The 21,212-nt window shown below is 43.3% G+C and overlaps 1 protein-coding gene across 2 annotated transcripts in view; it reads left to right on the top strand.

The window, feature by feature from the left end:
* Positions 1-368: 368 nt before the first annotated feature.
* Positions 369-21,212, top strand: part of SESN3 (sestrin 3) — a 44,876-nt gene continuing 24,032 nt past the window's right edge. Inside the window, exon 1 of one of the 2 annotated variants that reach the window (XM_030042656.2) lies at positions 369-601. In XM_030042656.2, the coding sequence (XP_029898516.1) occupies positions 503-601 (99 nt within the window). In that variant the 5' untranslated portion in view covers positions 369-502. The remainder of the gene's footprint in view (positions 602-21,212) is intronic. The other variant, XM_030042658.2, reaches the window with a different exon arrangement.

A 21,212-nucleotide genomic window follows, 5' to 3' on the forward strand; every position in this document is an offset into this window, starting at 1 on the left:
ACGGCCGCCGCTCCCTCACGGCCCTCGCCGGGCGGCGGCCCCCCGCTCCCGGGGCGGGGCCTCTCGCGCCTCGTTTGCATAGCGCCCGCTGGCCCGCCCTATTGGCCGGGAGAAGGCACGCGCCGAGGCGCCGGCCCCGCCTCTCTCCCGAACGCTGCCCAGAGACGCGGCCGGCCCCGCCCTTCGGCGGCGGTGGCCACGCCTCTTCGCCCGCCCCCGCTCGGAGGCTGCCTGGAGATGGGAGCCGGAGAACGCTCTGCCCATTGGCCGGCGGCGGGCGGCCTCCGGGATTGGCGGGGCGCGGCGGCGGTGGGCGGGGCGGCCCGCGCGGATTGGCGGAGCGCGCAGGGGTGTGCGCAGGGGGCAGCGGCCCGGAGCGGGGTGCTGGGGCCGCGGCTGGAGGATGGGGGCGGCCGGCGGCGCGGGCTGCTGAGCGGCGCGGAGCCACCCTGCCGCCTCCCCCCGCTTCCCCGCCCGGCCAGCGCCGCGCTCCCCCGCCAGCATGAACCGCCTCGGCCCCGGCCCCGTGGGCAGCGCCACCGCCGCCTCCGCCGCCGGCCAGTACCGGGTGTGCGGCAATTGCCGGAAGGTGCCGAGACAGGTACCGGGGAGAGGGGGGAGGCGCGGCGAGGCGGAGAGGGGGGAGCCGAGGGGGCTGCGGGAGGCGGTGAGGTGGAGACTCGGGGGAGCGGGGCGGTGGGGCAGGGACGGGGATGGCGGCGGGGGGGGGCGGCGGTGGCGTGAGGAGAAGTGGGGCGGCGGGGGGCGGCTGTGGGGCAGCGGGGTGGGGGCTGCGGGGCAGCTGGGCCGGTGCCGGGAGGGGTACGGGGGCTGTCAGGAGGCGAGTGCCTGGGGGGGCTGGGGCGGGGGGCGGCGGAGGGCGGCGGGGACGCGGCCCCAGGTGTGGCGGGGGGGGGGGGGGGGCTGCCAGGTCCCGCACCCCGGTCGCCTCCCCCCCCCCGGGACGGTTGTCACTTGCCCCGGGCTGCCCCCCCCCCCCCTTTCCCCGAGGGTTTGGGGGGCACCTGCCCTCCCCGATGGCACGGGGGGGGGGATTGACTTGGGGCCCAGCCGCGCTTGGAAAGTTTATCCACGTATTTCACCGGCAGAATTCATCTCCGCGATCTCCGTCAAGTCTCTGTGCGGGGGCACCCGAAATCAGAGCTTTAAAAATAGAAGAAAAGCACCCGAAAAGCCCCTGCCCCCCGTAATCCGCTAAACCCCGTCCCTACGGTTAGCAGCCGCTCCCTTGCGCAGACCCCCTGTGCTTCGGGGGGAGTGCAGTCGCTTTTCCACCGCCTCTCCACGTCTGCGTAACGGGGAGCATTAGTTGAGGTGCTTTTTGTTTGTCCAGTGCAAATGAATTAAAATTGCTGAGCTGTGCAAATGCGCAGAGCCTGAGCGCCCAAGATGAACGCGATGCCGTTTTGGGGTTTATTTTAATTCAATCTCTCCCGATACATTTTGCACCAGGTCGGTTCTTGTAAATGCTAAGAAAGCCTGTAAGTCACTGAGCTCAAATATTTGCGCTCTTTGTCCAAAAACTGTTTTTCTTCCTCTGTGGGTCAGGCCAAGTGCCAATCAAAGTTGTTTTTCAAGCCTCTCTTCCCTGCAGTAGGACTGCTTTTTTCTTTCTTCTTTTTTTTTTTTTTTTTTTAAGGGTTCGGTTTTTGGAAAGGAGGTGTGTATCTAGGGGAGGGGGGAGGAGAAACGTTAAAAATCGGTCAGAGAGAGAAGCAGATCTTAAAAATCATGTTTCTCGAATATTTTAATGGAAACAAAATCTTATTAAATGTGCATGCTTGGTATGTGCAGTTATTTTTTCCATAAACTCTTGGATCATATTACAGTTGATACTTGGTGCTCAGCTCTTAGCTCAGCTTGCGAGAAATGTAATGGATCAGAGAAGCACACATCAGCAGAGTCTGATTTTTAACCATTTCGTTGCAGGATCGAATCCCTTCTTGGCTTTAACTTGCTGCTGTTACTGCTTTAAGAAAAACAAGTACATAAAAGAGAGAAGTTCTGCGGGGTTAAAGCTTGAAACAGCTTCAGACTTGACATATGTCTAAAGACATACAAATTAACCGGTGCCAAATATGTCTGTGGAGAAAGCAGGGAGGGAGCTTGCTTTGTTCTGCCAAATAATCAAAATGTTTTGTTGACAAATAAAGTGGTGCTTGGCAGCACTTGTAGATCTAAAATTAAATTTAAATTATTGAATTTTTTTGAAGCCATAGTCTCATCCTGCTGGGTAGGACTTTTTTTTGTATACCTCTTTAATACTTGGGGGGGGGGGGGGGGAGACAGGGCTAGATGTTATTTTTCTGGTAAGAGGAAATTTACCAGATTAGATTTTTTTTTTTTTTTTTTTTTAAATAATTTAGGGAAGATGATGGTAAAACATAGGTACCCGGTTGGGTCTGTTGAGGAAGGCAGCTCAGCGCTGTCCTTCTTTGTCTGTGGTCATTTCAACTACTTTTGTTGCAAAACTGGGGAAAGAAAAAAGAAACTGAGCAACAGCCTGTGAAACCCTCTTGAAATATAGGTGTTTTGTGCTTGCAGTGGTTGTACTAGGACATCATTGCATATGTGTTTTAGGCTGGACAATAAACATAGAAGTACAAAGCTTCTGACTACATCTGTAATTATGTAAAAGTTGGTATAATAAAAATCATGGTAAATTTTAACCTTTTGCACTTCATTGGCAAGCATGCAAGTAGAAAACAGGAAAAAAAAAAAAAAGGCTTGGTGGAAGTGAGATGCAAATTTGACCCGAGTCTCAGAGTAATAATCTTCAGATAAGTGCTGCCTCATCTGTTCTTTTGATGGTGTTGTTTTTTGGTTTTTTTTAATGCTCATGTGATGATATACTGGAAAAATGATTTACCTTAAAACATGTTGAATCTCTTCTGCCCTCCTCAGTCTTAAGTCTTTATTTGAAGCCACCTGAATGCTCGTAGTTTAGGTAGTGCTGTTGTCAAAATTGTAAGGGGCAAAGCAAGCTTTCTACTTACTGGCATGTAATGAAATTTGAAATAGTCTAGCAGGTTTTGGATTCTCATGGGTGAAGGTAAGTTTCTCTTTCAGCAGGGAAGCAGGAAAAGCCAGGTGCAGTGCTTTAGGTTTCAGCTAATTTCAAATTAATCAAAGTTATGTTTTAGTATGGAAAATTCTATTAGGGTAGCACTAGAAACTTGCTAAGGATCCATGGGTTAAATTTGCCTATGAGGAAGGTTTTTCATATTAAAAAGATACAATTTCCGGTTGGGTTTATTGTTAACGGGACACTTCAAATAACCAGATCTACTTGCAGAACAATTGCTGCTAATCAGAAGGGCTTACACAGTCGTAGATGTGACAAATATGTCATTATTTGATTTAGAAAAAAAAAAGACAACCAGTAATAGGTGGTGCTGGTTTGGATTTGGTGAGTGAGCTTGTTGAACAGACAATCGAGGCTAATGCTTTGACTCAGCTTAAAATAAATGGAAGAATGAGTAAAATGAGATGAGTAGCTCCAGTTTGTGGGATTGATGGGCAGGCTTTGTAACAAAACTGTGTCATATCATGCTTAAAATGGCATGTGAGTGCTGTAGCCAAGTCTTTCCTAGAGGTGGCCGGGAGTTGCTGCCATTGCAGTAACCAGGACAGCCTCTAGCTCTCACTTCTGAAAATCCAACATGTGGGGGAGTCCCTGGGCAGGGGAGCTCCAAGGTGTAAATCTGGAGGGGATCTGGAGCCTGATGGAAACCCAAGGTTCTCCTTCCTAAACAAAATCAACAGCCCAAGCAAGCAAGAAGAGAATATATAGGAAAGGCTCTGTATTTCTTTGGGCAAATAACTGCTTCAGGAGGGCTTTTAGGAATAAGCAAAAAGTCTTCAGGGGATGGAGAAATCCTGATATGTCAGGAAATGTAGGAACAGGGAGAGTTTGCCAGCTGTTCAAGCTTAGTTGCAAATTGCAAAGCATGCGAAGTAAAAGTTTCTTTTACATGTACATGCAAGTCGGTAGGATAGAAAAGAGAATGAGTATAAACGTGGTTCCAGGATTAAATATTTGTAGCTCCCTCACTGAAATCTAACACAAAACAAGGCCAATGGCAAAATCAGTGATGGGGGAGTGTGGTTTATAAGCATCCATCGCTGTTGGCAAGGTGGAAGTGAACCCAGCTTAGCTGACCCTCCTGGCTTGAGCCAGTCTCTGTGCTGGAGTGCTGGATAAAGGTATATGAAATACAGGATCTGTTCCTGTTTTTCATAGGTCTACCCAATCAGGGTGATCCCGTGAGAGGGAAATAGCCATCAATACGATGGACATAATTTTCAGTGCTCCTCATCCCTCCATGCCAGTGTCCTTCTTTAGCACGAGTCTCAATACCATACAAGTGACTAAAGCAAATATTGATGGAGAAGCATACAGATAGATACATGAAAAAAATATGTGTGATATGATACCACCAGAAGTAGGTCACGCTAGACTAATGTAGTAGTCTTGTGTTGACAAGACATCTGCTAGAGTGTCCTCTTCCGAAAGCTTTGGAAGGACTAAAACTAGACTTCATTCATTAAACATCTGAAGTAACGGCAGGGGTTGAACTCCTTGCTGCATTAGCAAGTCAGCTCAAATTAAACTTTGGGATTTACTAACACAAGATGTTCTAAATACCAAAAAGTTTAAGTGGGTTTGAAAAGTATTTGGGCAAATTCAAAACAGAAGAATTAAAGGAGACCTGTGAATAGCAAATAGCAACACTTTCCGGTATAGTTTCTGTATGCTTACCCAGCTGTTACATGTCTGCTATTGCCCCCTGGCAGGTACAGGTTAGTGTGCAATAGGGACCCTTGATGTGACACATTTCGTCTATTTTTTTGTCCCTGTTAATTATAGAGGAGTGATTGGGAACTGATGGGAGTGGGCATGGTGGTGGGCCATGCTGAAAGGAGAAGTCACTGCGCTGAGAGAAGACTACCGGTGGGTTTTCAAAGGATCACTTGAAACTAATCTGGTTTAACACTGTCCCAAATCACAGTGAGAGCGTGACTGTTTCTAAAAGACGTACACACGGCAGAAGTGGTCAATGTTGTTGGTCCAGGGAAAGAGTGGAACGTTTCATAGAAAGCTGGGAGACTTTGAGTGCTGGCGTAGTTACTAGTGGGGTGAAATTCAGTGGCATGAAATATAAGAGTTACAGGCTTGGCTATTTGTTACTCATAACTTTTAATAAGAGCAGCTCCTTGGAAGGAGCAGGGAGAAGGATGCTGGTGTGCAGGAGGACCAGCAGGTTACTGTCACCCTGCAGGGCAGAGTCGTTGGGGAGGAGGGAAGCTGGGAAGGATGGACCCTAGTTAAACAGATGGAGAGGTGAGCTGGCTGGGTGCTGAAGGAAACAGAGGACTGGTTTTGCAGAAGGAGACTAAAAGAGTTTGCTTTTTTAATCCAGCAGAAACAAAGGCTGAGATGGAATATGATTCCTGTCTATAAATACATCTGATGGTAAGAGCCAGTGAGGAGAAATTAGCTCAAGAGTAGATGGATGTAAAATGGTTGTAAATACATTTAGGCTGGAAAATTGAAGTGTCCAGAGGCGTGAGGTACGGGAAGACTTTGTTCTAGGTCTGGTGCTGTTAAAAAAAGCACCTACTTTTAAGACAGAAAAATGTGTGGATGTCATTAAATGATGCGGTGCTTACAATAGCACTAGCCTAGGCTCAGGGAGTTGAGGTCATATCCAAAAAAAAAAAAAAAAAAAAAAAAAGACACACTTTCATTCACTTTATTGTTCTGTGTGGGTGAGTAAGAAAGTAGCCCAAAAGTGAACCAAAAATAGTCTAATGTCAGGTCTCATAAGCCCGTGTAAGCTAAAATACGTGTCACCATGAGTCACGAAGTGCATGGAGATGCTGTTACCTGTTCTGTAGAAATCAAGAGGCCTTTCAAGGACGTCTCAACTATTTTGAGGGAAGTCAGCCTGGTTCAATCTATTCTCAGCATAGGCAAATGAAAGTTGCTATGCCTTTGCTTGGAAAACACCCTAGGTTTTCCACAATGCGGCATCTTTTTTTTGTTGAGTTGCGTAGTGTAGTTGGCTCTGGAAATCTGATCAACATACTTGGCTGTCACAGAGAATCTTATTCTGTAAAATCAAATTATGTCTTCCATAGTTTGACCACTCTTAGTAATAGTCTTGTCATGCTGTAGTTGCCTTAGTTTACAGTTGCCTAGATGGCTTTAAATCTCCGATGTGCCTCTTGCTAAAGGAGTTCTCAAAGTGATTTGCAAAGTCTGTCATGAAAACCCAACTCTGTTTGTATTGGTTCTAATTTTAGCAACTTTCTGTTGTGTAAAACATGGTGTCTGCCTTCGGTGTTTGTGTCTTCCAGTCCCCTAGAGCACTGCCATGGTGAAACCAACTCAGGTCACTCCACCACAAATCCTGCGTACACAACTAGGGGGAGAAGATGGGTCTTTGAGGGTCCAAAATGTAAAGCTGTAAACCAAGAGCAACAAACCCAGCCTTTTAGGGCGGTTAAAATTGTCAGCAACAGGCCCCTCACCCTCATCATTTGTTCTTACTTTTTCTGGAAATATTTAGTTAAAAAAAAACAACTTAAAGAACAGGATTCTTTCCTGTGAAATAAATGCAGTGAAAATCCAGAGATAACTGGTTTCTCTCCTTCCCCGTCCTCATGAGTCTTGCAGTAATTTATATCTTATCAGAGCCCGACCCTTTTAAATAATTGTTCTTCCACCCCCCTTGGTAATTATTGGCTTCATTGCCTGATATCGGAGAGCACTATTGCTCTTTGCATGTGTATGCTGGTCTTGAGGGTTCCTGGGTTCTTCCACTTCTGCCTTAAAAGCTAGTGTAAAAAATTTTCCTTGTACCTTTCTAGTCTTATGTGCTGAAGATGGGAAGGCAGAACTATTAAATTTTCGTTAGACCTGTAATGAGAGTGGCATGAGTGAAATGAACCTCTGGTGAAGGACGCTGTTTTGCAATGAAAAGTTGTAAGAGGTGGCCTCATAGGAACCACGCTCATTTGGAATAGTCACTTTTACTTAATAAAACAAAAGCAAAAACACAGTGTTCCCTGAATTACAGGGAGGGAGTGGAGGCAAGAAAGGAAAGAAAGTGGGGAGGAGGATTTTCTTCAAAAGAAACTTTGAGGTTTAGTGTTGGGAGTGGGTTAGCCAAGTGTGGAGGTTGTCCTCTGTTAAGACTTACTGCTGCTGGTAGGAGTGGTGCGTTGCATTAGCCAAATCGCAGGCTGTGGTTTGGAGATGTGGACTCTGTGAGCATTTGCTTTAAATTTATGCATATTACTTAATTAGTGCTTCAAATTTCACATCTCTTTAAATGGTGGTGTTTTGAAATCTGAAAAAAATAAGGTTCGTTAAGCATCCTTGGTTTCTCCTCTCTCCCACATTGGCGAGGGAGCTGTTAATACTCGTTTGGTTCTTTATTTGAACCTTTTTTTCTGGCCAGGGAGATTTGAGAGAGAGAAGATAGTGGTATAATTCTCCTGTGGCTTTGCATAGCTAGGGTAGTTGGTCTGGAGATTTTATTATCAGATTTCCATTTCCAGGTCTGGAGAACAAGGAGGGATCATGAGCATCGTTTGCTTGGCCAAGCTGAATATTGGATTTTGTCTAAGTGGGTCAGGATAGACTGGGGGGAAAAGGGGTGTTTTCAGCAGAAAAGAAATTTGAATTGTCAGGAGGGAGACCTCGGTTAATGAGAAATTGCACATCGTCAGCTTTGGAAAAACCTGTATGGAAATAGTCCATGCTGTTTAATTTCTCTGTCCTTTGCAGGTGTTCCTGTTTGTGTGCAGAGGTCCTTCCCGTTGTTGCCTCTGCAACCCAGCCTGGTAGTCTGTGTGCTTTGAGTAGAAGCTATAGGGAGCATAATGCAGGTGACTCAAATATCTTGTGAAATTCCATTACAGGGAGGTAGGGATAATTCTCCAGAAACAATTTTTTTCTGACTATTTATCAGTCAGTTCATTGAATGCATTAGGAACAGGTCAAGAAATTTTATGGGGTTCTCAGTATGCCACCCTGGGCAAACTAGTGTTAATGATAATAGAGGAGGCCATGATCAAGGGGTATTAATTTTAAATGTCTCTCTTAACCACTATTTTCAAATTTGTATTATAGGATGCTTCTTGCATATCAGACATTGGATAACTACCAGTTGGGGCAAAATACCTGTGTAGATGATAGTTAATATTACGTGTTTAAGACACTGAGAAGCTATTTTGTTCTTGGTATAGACTGTATCAACCATTGATTTATTCAAATATCTTCTTTCTCACATCTTACTTAAGTTGAAAGTAAGATGTTTTGAAGCACGGGCTTTTTACTTCTAGGGAATAGTGTTTGTGGCAATCAGGGACTTGAAGTTAGGGAGGGGCTGAACAGGGTGTAAGTGATGGTGCTCAGGGTGAGAGGCAGAAGTCGGTGCTCTTAATGTAGAAAGATGACTTAATCCTTCCTGAAGTCCCTGGTTACCTGAATTAGAGCAAGATAAACAAACAGATACAACCTCCTGATTAAACACCAATTTTTTTTCTTGTTAATGATTCATATTTCTCTCAAGGTAAGCATCTTGTTCATCTTGTTTTGTTATATCGTCAATGGATTTCTAATGGATTCTGAGCTCAGCACCCAACCTAGTGAACTTGGTAACAGTGTGAGGCTACCTGCAGTCCCCTTCCTCAGGGGATTGTGTGGGAAAAAATAATAATGGAGAAGAATATGAAGTATTCCTGGCTTCGTGTGTTGTGAGTAGGCTGGAACTGAAGTGATAAGCCTGCATCGCACAAGAAGTTCCTCATGGACTTGCTCCATATTGTGTGGTCAGTGTGTGAACCACCCTTTGAGTTGTGGTTTAAGTCTTCCAACGTACACAAATGTTAGGTTAACATGTATGAAAGCCAGGAGAAGTCACATTCTTGAGAATTATGTGCAACCGTAGGTCTCTATTATCTCTTCAAGCGCAGAAGACATTTGGAAGAAAAGTAAAAGGTAACTTTAAAATCAGGTTTTCATCTATTCAGAATGAGCAATAAACTCGTAGATATAACCAGTATGTCTCAATTGCTGCATTACGGAATCAAAAGTGCATAATTGTGTATCTGGTTTAAAGTGTATTAAATTTGCACTTAGTTTTGACATGAAACTGGAGAGAATTGTAAATTCTTTTAGAGTTAATTGATACTTTAAAGGAAGAATTAAATTCTTCCTCAGAAAGGAATAATGGTTGCAAGGATGACTCCTCACTTAACATTTTCACACAAAAATGAACACTAAATGTGACTTGGAGGTTACTTGGGAATTAAGAATTTGTGCTTCTGAGCAATTCCACATAACCTAAGTAAAACAGAGTTACGTTGATGATAGAGAAGAAGTACTAGCTGTCTTGGTGTAAACCATTCTTGGAGCAGTACAGAACTGCTTACTCAAAATCATCTTTTATCTGTCTCTGGGCGGTTTATTACTGCATTGGATTTGCTCTGGCTGATACCAGCAAAACAATTGAAAGCCAGCATATGTTCTCTCCTCCGTATGAATTGTGCAGTTAAAAACTATTTAATAAGACAGTATCTTACCAGCGTTGAACCTAATTTAATAGCATGTGCTTGTAAATACATTTAATATCTCCTGCTTTAGCATGTGGTGAAGGGAATATAGTTACATTATTGGGTAAATGTATCTGGAGGGGTTTTGGCCATATGGTTCTAAATCTGTTTTAATGTAATTATCCCTATTAACTAAAAAAATAAAAAATATTCCCTCTGAGTTGATTGACATTCTTCTCAGTAAAGCACCCTTGTTGCTGATTAGAGGTGTGGAAATAGTAATTTGTTCTAGCATTTAGAAATTTGATTAGACCTCTAATGAAATGGAGCGCCTACACACTGTCTAAATATTCTACCTGACACCAGTTGGATCTCATCCAGCAGGGAGGAACACTTGAAATGTTGCTTTACTACAATATGTTTTGTGTCTTGAAATCAACTGTGCTGCCTGCATGCAAATACCCACTGGCTGTTCAGCAGGCAGGGTGAACCTTGACCCTGCCTGGAAATCAGCATCAGGATTTGATTATTCCACTGAGCACTCATTGACTTACTGCAATAACTAGCTGAGAGTTAGAAAATTAAGGCAACTGTTTATGTGGAAGCACCCATACTAATAACCCCATAAACTGGACTTCAGAGTGGCTGTGCACATACATTATACATGGTATGAAGTGTATATGAGGTAGAAGCATGCTGTTAAAGTTCACAAGTTGTCGCTGTTCTTGTGTAGTAATAAGTTGATAACAACATACTGTACATGAAAATATAAAGTTAAAGCACCACATTTCTCCCTGTTATGAGCTGGCTTGTTCTGTTCCTTCCAAAGGCTGATTGAAACACCCATTGGGTGTTGTGGCAGCTGTTCTAGCACCCGTGTTTTAAGTCCTCTTTAACTCAGTTGCAGCAGTTTTTGCTCTAGAGCACTACTGCTAGAAAACTCTGGATCAGGACTCTTCATTAGCATCCTGCGGTGGAAACATCCTGTGGTGGAAACTTCCAGTCCCTAGTGGTAGAAAACGCATTAAAACAACACTTCAGGTGCATGATGTTCATTAGTCAACAGTTCGTTTTGGCTGGTTAGCTTCTCCCTCTGAAATACAGATGATAAGCTCTAATGCATCTGAACTAGAATCAGATACAGCCTTTTGTCTTCTTCCTTGTACTTTTTTTTATTCTGTTTCTCCACCATATTTACTATTTTTACATTTTGCAGTCTCCACATTGGAACAAATACAGTGGAAGTGTTGAACCAGAACTACCAACTAGTTTATGCTGTATTAATGCTTCAGGAGACTTCAGAAATTTTTTTCGTCTTCTGTTTCTTCCAGAAAACCCAAACAAACTGTTCAATTACATTAGTAGTTTAAGTTTTGCATTACTGGGGAAAGATTGGACGAGGCAGTAACATCAGGGATCATGCAGGTAGAACCTGCTTTGAGATAAGTGGCTTTTATTCCAGCAATTTAAAACTTGTTGTCTCGCTTCAACGCTGGTGCTTCACAAGTAGTTAGAAGAAAAGGAGTGTTGGTTGAAAAGGTCAACTGTAACATAATTAAAGGCTGAAGGAGCCTGCAGCCAGCATTGGAGTTCTTAAAGGGAGACGGAGCTTGGTGGTTGTTACACCTGAGCAGAGGGTGAGCAGAAGGAGCACAGTCTGCACCGAGGGAAGGTATGCTGGAGCCGTCCTTCACACACGGCTTGGAAAAGCAAAATGGGAATGGAGGTGGAAGGAAGGTCTCCCTCCATGACCCTGCTCTTCAGGTCACTTATGCAAAAGGTATTAGATAAAGCTGTAGTTACTTGACCTATTTATCCAACAGAAACTTGCAGTACAAGCAAAAGCAGTTTGACTATCCGGTACTGTTGCTGTTTTGTATGGGACACTCCTTTGTGTTAAGCTGTGCCTCGTGAATACTTACAGGCAGCATCCAGCCATCCAACATGAGTAATTTGGCTTGTTTGAGAAGCTAGGTCTATGGCGTTGGTTCTTGTTTCCCAGAAAAGTTGGAATACCCATTGCATGGTCTAGCTTGTGTCTGTACAGGGCTAAGCTGGGAACAAATAAAAGCTGTGAATATGTCTCTTAGGGGTTGGGCTTACTCTGGTGCAAAGCTCTCAGTTTGGGTTTGGTGACTTCATTCAGAAAACGGGCAAGTGGACTGGAACGCAATGGAGGGTGTCATTAGGCAATGCATGTTAATCACTCTTCTGTAGCTGCGGAAGCCTTTATTCAGGCAGGATATAAAATAAGTGGGTTTATTATTTCTGTAGTATTTGCTGGTGATTTTTTTGTAGAGTCATTAAGTCACTAAAATGTAGCCAAAAGTCCTCTTAGTAGAAGTTTAGGCAGTAATCTGAGGAGACGGTAGCACCTGTCAGCTCTGAGGTTGGAGGTAAATCTGAAGTTCTGCCAATCTGCTGGCCGGGATGGCTGAAGAGAGCAGGAATAGCTGATCTGTCTCTGGACACGTCTCTGTATTTACATGCAGTAAATCTTCTGTAACAGTTATGAGTCTTCATTTTTGAAAATCAGCATCTCTTTTAAGCTCCATCAGGAAAATACATTTATACCTTAGGTCTTTGCTGCCACCAGCTCAGCCACATTAAGTCAGTGTGTTTTGGAGATCGTATCTCAGTAATGACTCACTTTGGTAAGTCATAGCTTAAGATGCAAAAAGTTCTTTAAAAAAAAAAGAAGAAGAAAGAGGAAGAAACTGCCTGACTGCCAGTATTGTTTTGGTCGTTCCAGCAAGTCAGTGGCTTTTGAATGTGCTTCTGAGATGAAGCCTTTCCTCTGTCTGTCTCTTGCCCAAACCTCTCCCAGACTAATCAAATGTAGACCAGTTAGCATGTCAGCTCCTTGCTCATTGTAAAACAGTCTCCAGCCTTTGCAAATGAGACTCCTTGGAGAAATAATTTGCTCTAATTGGTGACTATTTTAGGATTTCCTATCAGGTAAAGAATCAAAAGGGCTCACTCATGGTTTTCCATCTGTGGCCCTAGCATCTATAAGATTTCTCTGGACTTCTTTCAAGGAGACTGTGTAAGAAAACTTATTTCAGTAAACTCAGAGGCATGATGTAGATGCCACCTCCTTCTGAAAAATGCTTACGAGTCAACTAATCAAAAAAGGCTTAACTCCTGGCTTAGACAGCAAGGCGCTTGCTCTTGGAAATTGTACCTTTAGGCTAGAGGTAAAAGTGTGTTAGTCAGGGAGATTTTATTTTTTTGTCTGGTACGTTCTTTCTGTTTGAGTCATCGACCAAAGAAAGATGGAAAAAAAAAAAAGGTGCTTCTCTTAAAGCAGGAGGACATTGCTGTTTTTGGATGTCCAGAGGGGCTATCCCTTTCCAGGCAGAGCTGTGAGAATAGCATCAGTGTTCCTTACATTATTTGAACTGTAACAAAGATGCTCAGTGGTCATCAATTGTACATGAGCATTCGTCTGAGAAACTTGTGCCAAGAGGGCTTCTCATTTTTTTAAAAGCTTTTCAATGGATTAACTTTTAAAATTTTAAGGAACGTTGGCCACAACTTCTGTTTGCTATAGACTGGAAACCTTATGTCAGCCTCATGTTTTAATATTTTTATGTCAGCTTGAATTTTGATGGGAACAGCTTGGTTAAAGTTATTCATGGTGAGGTAGCATAGCCAATGTGTGCTTATATTCTTCCAGGTGGATACCATCAATCTAAACAAACATAATCTGCCCATCAAGTGAGAAGGGAGGGTAAATATTTATATTGTCTTCATGTTTTAACTCTTCAGGGGTTTTTTTCTTCACCTTTTTCAGATTAAATTGATGTAACTTCTGATGAGGCGCATTCAGAAAAGGGGAAAAAATAACATTTGCTTCCTAAAAACAGTGTTAGTAAATAATTGAAGTGTAATGTACTCAAGATTATGAAGTAAATGATATGATACCACCTGTGTTGAACAGACAGTGTAGGAATGTGCTCACGCAGTCACTAAGGAGCTCCTTAACCTGGGCTGCATCTTTTAGACTGGATTAGCACAATGCTTGTTTCTACAATGGTCCAGTTTAGCTAAAATGTCTCCTTGTTTGGGTGATGCCAATTCCTATCTCTATTAGAAAATAGGTTACATTTTTTTAATAGCATTTATAGAATAAGTAATATCCTTGAACCAACCTGCTGCAGATATAGATATATAACAGCATTTGAGCAGGTACAGTGGGTCAGATCAAAACTCAGTATCCTGTCTCTGACAGTGGCCAAGGGAAGGTATCTAAGGAAGAGGACACAAAATGGAGCAAGTTCATCATGACACTCCCTGGGCACTGTCTCCCAGCCTCCAAGTATTTGCAACTTGAAAAATTCCTAAGTTGGAGGTAGTTTCTCCATATTTAATAACTGTTCTTGCATTTCTCTTCCATGAGCTTGAACAATTTACTTTCAAATACACGCTGACTTCAGGTGTCCGCAGCATCTTACAGCAAGGATTTCCACGGCTTAGTTGCACATGGTGGAAAAGGTTAAGTATCTCTGCTTGAGCTTGTCACCTGCTGGTTGGTTCCTAATCCTTTTATTGGAGGTGGTAAAAGCACACTATGCATGGACTGTGACAGCCAGGAGGCAATCAATTAAAATATCTTGACATGCTCATGACAGCAAGCTCAGCAGTTCAGAGTTGCTTTCCAAAACTCAAGCTACCGTGTTTCACAATCCTATGTGAAAAAGATGGCAGAAGGCTAGCTGGGGGGGGGCTCCAGTACTGAGCTGAGCACATTTCCCTCTTTTATCTGGGTGAGAGGATTTGTTTTTCTGCATTTTGGCAAGTTACTTCCATGACTCTTAATATAGTTCCTGCACACAGATTTAAAATAACTGCTTTGATCATTTTGTACATAAAATGTGTGGGAAAAGCAGTTTGAAAACCCATGCTTCTGCCATCTGCTTGACTTTCCTATGTCTCAGAATAGAATTTGGTTTTATATAGTACCTGGTAAGTGAAAGGTGCTTAGGAGCATGTTTCTGTAGCAGCATATTCTGGGACACTATTTATTTGCTCAGTAGTAATTTTTATCGAGCTGAAAACACTACAAGGACACAGACTTATCAAGAGGGACTGTTGGCAGGGACACGTGGTGAGTTTATTTCTGGATTGTGGAGCTTCTGCGATTTTACCTTTTCTTTGAGATGCAGCAAAGAAGCACCTGTGATACGCTCCAGGCAATGAAATGCTCCTGTGCAGCAGGTGTGCTGCTCTTCTGCTAAAATTCAAACTTTCCACTTAAACATTCTGGTTCAGTGGTTTTCACCAGCTGGCTGATCAGGGGAGCAGGCAGAGAGCATAATCTCCTGCATTTTAAGAGAACAGCATCAAGAAGCAAGAGCTGTAACCAGGCAGTGACATTGCATGGTGAAATACTTGGTGAAAAGTGGAGGAAGTGCCTGGTAAGCAGGACTGTGTGGTCTGAGATCTCTGAGATCTCATAGCTGCAGGTCAAACAACTTTTCACATTGGAAAGATCCTCAGTCTTTGCCTCTTGAGTTAAACTCTGCAGTGGATTTCGATGCTTTGCTAGCAAAGATTTTTCAGTGTTTGGTAGTTAGTAAACAAGTAGTGTTTGACAATAGTCATGAACGTTGCTTGACTAACACCTCAGCCAGCAAAATACCTTGTGTGACCAGGACACCAGTGCAGCCTTGTTGCTTCTGATAGCCTATCATGCAAGTCGTTGAAGGTGGGAAGGAAACAATTTTAGCGAGCTGGTGCAGAGGTCAGAGCCCAGCTTCCTTCCCTGCAACTGCCGGGGTATTGAGATGCTAATCAGAGGAGGATATTGTTATTATTTTTTCCATTAAAGTGCAAAGGTAGGACTCTATACTTGCTGTGAGCAGATCTCTTTATGATACTACTCAGTCTGAACTGTCTAGCTTCATCATGTCAACTGAAAACTCAGCAGTGACTGAATTAATGTTTGTCTGGTTTCTCAAGCAGGTTGTGCAGCTGAGCTCCATGTGCCCACCTGACTTAGGGACCATTAACCAAGGACTTCTTTAAAACCACTGTTAGCCAAGGACTTCTTTAAAGCTAGCTTTAAATATTTCTAGAAGAGCAGCAGTTGTGCTAGGAACTGCGGTGCAGACATAACCTTAAGAGTCTTACCCTTGGTAAAAATATAAATCTTAATGTTTTAAGGCACACTGTGCCTGAATTGTGTGTCTCTCTGCTCTTTGTCATAATGAATACGATGGCAGTGCCGAAGAGGAGAGGTGAGAGAATGCAGCCTTGATGCCAGTCCCTGGTTAAACAATTCTCCCAGTCTGCTTTTATAGTAACCTGCAGTTAAATGCATCTTCCTTCCTATAAACCCTTGGTGATGATGATCTCTGCTGGAATATTGTAGCACTTGAGGATGTTCCAGCATGAATTGCAATGGAGTTAAACGTTTTCTATAAAATACATTGTTGGAGTATTTTGCTGTGTACTGCTCTTATATTAATCTAATATTTCCAACATTTAGCATTTTTTAAATAGTTGTTTTTTTAAAAAAAAACAACTAAGCCACTTTCTTCACGGTAGAAGGATGCCATTATGCATTTACAGTATGGATGAATACCATTCAATTTTGCTTGCTTACAAAGCCTGTATTTTCAGACAATACTTCTATTAAAAATTCGGTAGAGCATTCTTGGGAGACAGTTCTGCCAGAGGTACGTGATGGATTTACATAACCCTAGGGGTCTTTCTCTCCTTTTTTTTTTTTTAATATCCACCAGTTATGCCTTTCTGATTGGCAGTATGCCCAATAAATCAAATGTGTGTGCGTTTATGAATTAAGTATTTAACCATTCAATTACTGTATTGTAAAGAGACTGTGCTGTCGGTGGTTAATTTAGGAATTAATTCAGGCCTGTCAAAGCAGCTGCTGTTTTATCTGTACTTTCTATCAAACGTTTTTTCTACCTGTTGGCAGTGGTTTGCTGCGTGGATCGAATGGGGAAGTCGATACGGTCTCTCCGTAGGAGGACGAAGACCACATGCGTGACCACGGTTGCTGCCCTTACCCATACTGAGAATGCAGCCTCCCAGGCACGTGGGACCTCTCTGGCAGAGCGAAACCAGGTTTGGTTAGATGGGCTGTGCTCAGGCAGGACGAGGCAGCCCTCTGCATGGGAGGCGGTGGATTAAAGGATATGCCGTGCTGCTTCAGAGACTCTTCGTTAGCAAGCAGTATTGCTGTCCTGGCTGATGATGAGGCAGATTAACTCAATGCAGTTTTGCCAATTTAGTGGCTAAAGGCTATGTTCCCCGAACTAGATAATTTTGGTCTGTCTGAGTACATCAGACTTGGACTAAATATGAAGGTGGAAATGGGCCAAGGTGCAGATAAAACAAGCCCCAGCTTAAACCACTGAAGTTTTCCACTGTAACTTTTGCTCTTGATATCTGATGCTGTTGAAACATCGAAAATGCTCTTCTGCCGTGCTCGTAGGATTTTGAGTCATCTTGACGATCACAAGATCTTCTGTCCTGAGGGCGTTTCTTGGGGAGCACACAAACTCCAGTGTTACCGTTGGGTGCACGGGGAGGAAAGGAGGTGAGGTTCTCCGTGGCCTTGTGAGGGAAGCTTTGTTTCTCTTTTTTTTTTGTTTTTGTTTTGTTTTCCTTCTTTTTTTTTGAAGGCTGAAGTAGACCAGAAGACTATTTGTTGTCTGCTGGTAGTACGTGTCTTGCCTAGCTTCAGACCGCTACATTTGACCTGGTTAGCCATGGATTCCTCTTAGTCTATGGAGGAAAACGAGGCCTTTCCATGGCACAATTGATCTCATCCTGAATTAGATATCACCTTTCTTTTTCAGTTGTGACCAGGATCCAGCTGGCTCACTCTGATTTGGGTGTCTTTGTTTGGTCAGCTGAGTTTTACCCTTGGTATCTGATAAGGATTGGGGCATGGATAAGAATTCAGATTTTGAGGTTTGGCTTAAACTAGGTGCAAGTGATTCTCTAGCAACAAGGAAGTAGAAGCAGTAGCTGTTTGGCTCTCATCCTTTTCATGTGTTAATAATCAATGTTTAGGTTTGACTTGGCACCTTTAGTTCAGCAAATCTTCTTGTGAAGAACTTTCCGTATTTCCAGTCAGGAGCCTCAGCCTTACTTTCTCAGTTAGACGTACTCTGTACTTCAGTTACATCAAGATTAAGTTACAGGTGTGTCTTTTAAATGATATATTCAGGTCTATCCTGACAAAAATGCAAAACACGATTTGGGCTTCTTAAATAAAGAAGTGTTTTGCCGCATACCCATTACTCTGACATTTGACTTGCAGTCCTTGCCTGTCTACTCCCAGTTGCAGCTGAAGGTTTGTTTGAGTTAATAGAAATTATCTCCAGGACAGGGAGAGTGATACGACAGAAGTAGGACTAAAAAGGATGTAGATGTAGGCTTTCTTCATGAAAAAGGAGATAGGCTTTTCTGCCAGTTACGATGTGTTCACTTCTGAGTTTTTCTCCCGTAGGTTGAGTGTACCGGATATCTTTCAAAGATCGCGGAGCCACTGCTAGACTTCTGCTGCCTGGCCATCCATCTTGGGTTGGGTAGAAATTGCTGCCCTTTGGTTTCTAATTAGTGTGGATTGTGTTCTTAATAGCTGGTGGAGGGATGGGAACTTGGGATAGGCTTCCTTTTATTGTGTGAAATCCAAAAGGGCTGTAACCTGTTACTAAAGCAAAAGCTCCCATCAATTGCACTGCACTGGCTCTCTTCCCAGCTCCTTGCACCACTTCATCAACTGTTAGGCACAAAGATGCCAAATTCTTAATGTTAAAAGTGACTGTTTTAAGTATTTTGAAATGCTGTTCCATAAAAAAGATTTCCTACTGTTTGACTTCCTCTGCTAGTTTTCATCTTTATTGCTTAGTTTGCATTTTTTGAGTTGTACAGTCTGTTAAGAGGAAGAAACCATTGCAAAATCACTTGAAATACCCTTAACAAATGACTGTAGGCTAGGACTCTTACTTTGTGAACTCTTAACATTTTGACATTGTTTGTTCTGAACATCTCTTTTATTGCTTCTGGAGATACGTCCTGGGTTTAATTATAGGAATGGGTCAGTTGTAAGGAAAAGTTCTGCACTGTCAGCAAATAAAGTGTTGTGCATCATTCAAATTATTCCTCTTCACGTTTTCTCTTTTGTCTTTTGGCTTTTTTTTCCTCTACAGAAATTGTTTTGAAAAACAGGACACCAAGGTTTACCCTTCTAATGTGTATCCAAATTTTTGAAGTTGCAATGCAAACTTAATTTGAGATGAATTGCAGATATATTCTGAAGCTATACAGTTCACGATTTTATTACATTAGATGCCATAAACAGATTTTTTTCTTTAAAAAATGATGCATCAATAAATGTTTGTCAATAAATTTCAAAATTGCACAGTTTTGATGAATATGCTTTTTTGTTCTTGTCAATCACAACCTCCCAGGAGTACTGACATGTGAAGGCAAGTAAACTGTGACTATTTCGTTTTCCTTTTAGTCAGCAATACTATGTGTAGCTTTAAATAGTATATTAATCCTCTATAAATTTAAGAAGAGTATTGAAGTTTCCACCTAAAATGAATTGGATGCATCCTAAACTTCTGCCATGTTTCTAAACTGCTCTTTACAAAGTTAGGTGGATAAACTAAAATGCAGCTTGGCATACATAGAAATAAACAAAATCCCTCCTGCATCCTAAGGAAGGGTTTGAATAACAGTAGAAGCTAAGACACAATCAATGTTCAGATAACATTTTTTTTTTTTTTTTTTTTTTTTTATGCTTGCTTCTGTCTTCAGCAAGGATAGAATGAGCAGATGGTTCAGTATGACTGTAAAATTGTGTTAGGCTTTGCTGAAACCCAGAGCATTTGACTGTGATCAGAGCAAGGTAGATCCTGTGGAGGTAGACCCTGTTCCAGGATCCAAGAACTGAAAGTGGAGTGGAAATGTGTTCAGTGAGCAACGGTGAGGGTAGGAGAAACCAATTTGTAGGTAGGGCTTTAACCAGCAGCAGCAAATAATACTGCCTGTACCATGTGAACTAAAATGCAAGGCATTTGTGTCTGTCAAACTGAAAACCAGAAGTGGGCTCCGCGGCATCAAGTCCATGAGGTTGAACTGGTGTATTTTGATTTTGAGGAACTGTAAGATAAATCTGAGACTGGGACAAAATCGATCCCTTTGGGGGGGATACAGCCCCAGATAAGGAGTCCTAAACCCAGTTCTCCACTCCCACCCAGGTGTCCCAATGAGGGACTGGACTTGCCGCAGATGATAATGTGTATTATAAAGAGGTAGACCACTGCATTTAAATAACAAAGATCCTTAGAAATGCTAGATGGTAGCACAACTGCCTGTAGATTATAATATAAGAAAAGGTGTAATAAATAAGAAAGACATACTCATCACCTTCCCCCCCAAAAAATTCGTGCTCATTTAGGAAAAAAGTTTGTTCCTCAGGAGAAGCTAATTTTGGGATGCCCTTAAGATTTATATTTGATCTAGTGCTGTTTATTATCCTGATGTCTTTATAGTGGCGGCAGTTTTTGTCAGAGTGGAGGCTCTGAGCCCTTTGTGGATGTTTCCCGGCCGCTTGCACTGCTCTGGGAGTTCGCAGGGACGTGAGTGGCAGCGTTGCCACGGCTCACAAAATTCCCTCTTGAAGTGCAAAATGTTTCTTCCCAGTTCTTGGTTTTTTTTCCCAGTCGCAGCATGGCCACCTTGATGTTGAGTTCAGGATGAATTAGCTTTTACATACCACATGTGTGAGAAGCCCCAGTACACCCGCATCAGTGCAACCACTTGCTTCTCGCCTGTGCTTTCTGCGTTTGTGGGTATTCAGAAGTACTTCCTAAACCCGCTGTTCCATCGGCCCCGCCAGCTAGCAGCCACTTTCTCAAATAAAACAGCCTCCTTTTACAGCTTCCTAAAAATAGCCGTTTCTTTAAAGCCTGAGGATGCAGTGACTCGTGATAGCGAAGAGGAAGAAGGGTTATTTCTTTTGCTTTAGGCTTTGGGAAGAAAGCCGCTGTGCTGCTCCAGCGCCGGCCGGGCTCCCGCTTGCTCCCGCTTGGGCTTCACAGCTGCGTCGCCAGCCGAGCGGCTCTGGCATCCCTTCCCTTGCCGCAGCAGCCCGGCGGCTGTTTGAGATGCAGGTGCCGTGTCCCAGTGCCCGCGGCCTCTTGGCTCTGGAGGAAAGGTGCACGGTCACTGCCGCAACTAAAAATAAACCCGCGAGAGGGCAAGTCGCAGCTCTTGGCTCTGGGGGGTTTGGGCAGAGCTCGCCCAAGGACGAAGGTGTTTCTTGCAAATTGCAGACGTGCAAATGGGCAATGGTTCCACTTTGTCACCGTTAAAATTCCTGATACTTAGCTCCTGACTCTATTGCAAGTGCAGCTTAAGGAAAGAAAGCAGGTCACAGATAAACTTGCTCAGACCTGATTTTTCATGAATTCCTGCAGCAGCTCTCCCGTGGTCTGCAGAGGTCTCGTTCTGCTGTCTGATGCCACAGCTACTACAAAACCTGCTTCTAGGGTCTGGCTTGCAGTGGCCCCTGTCCCAGTAGCCTGTCCAGGCTCAATTTTCTCTGCTTGTCTTTGAAGCTTTTCATCATCTTT

The sequence above is a fragment of the Aquila chrysaetos genome, chromosome 19 (genome assembly GCF_900496995.4).
Source record: "Aquila chrysaetos chrysaetos chromosome 19, bAquChr1.4, whole genome shotgun sequence".
NCBI lineage: Eukaryota > Metazoa > Chordata > Aves > Accipitriformes > Accipitridae > Aquila > Aquila chrysaetos.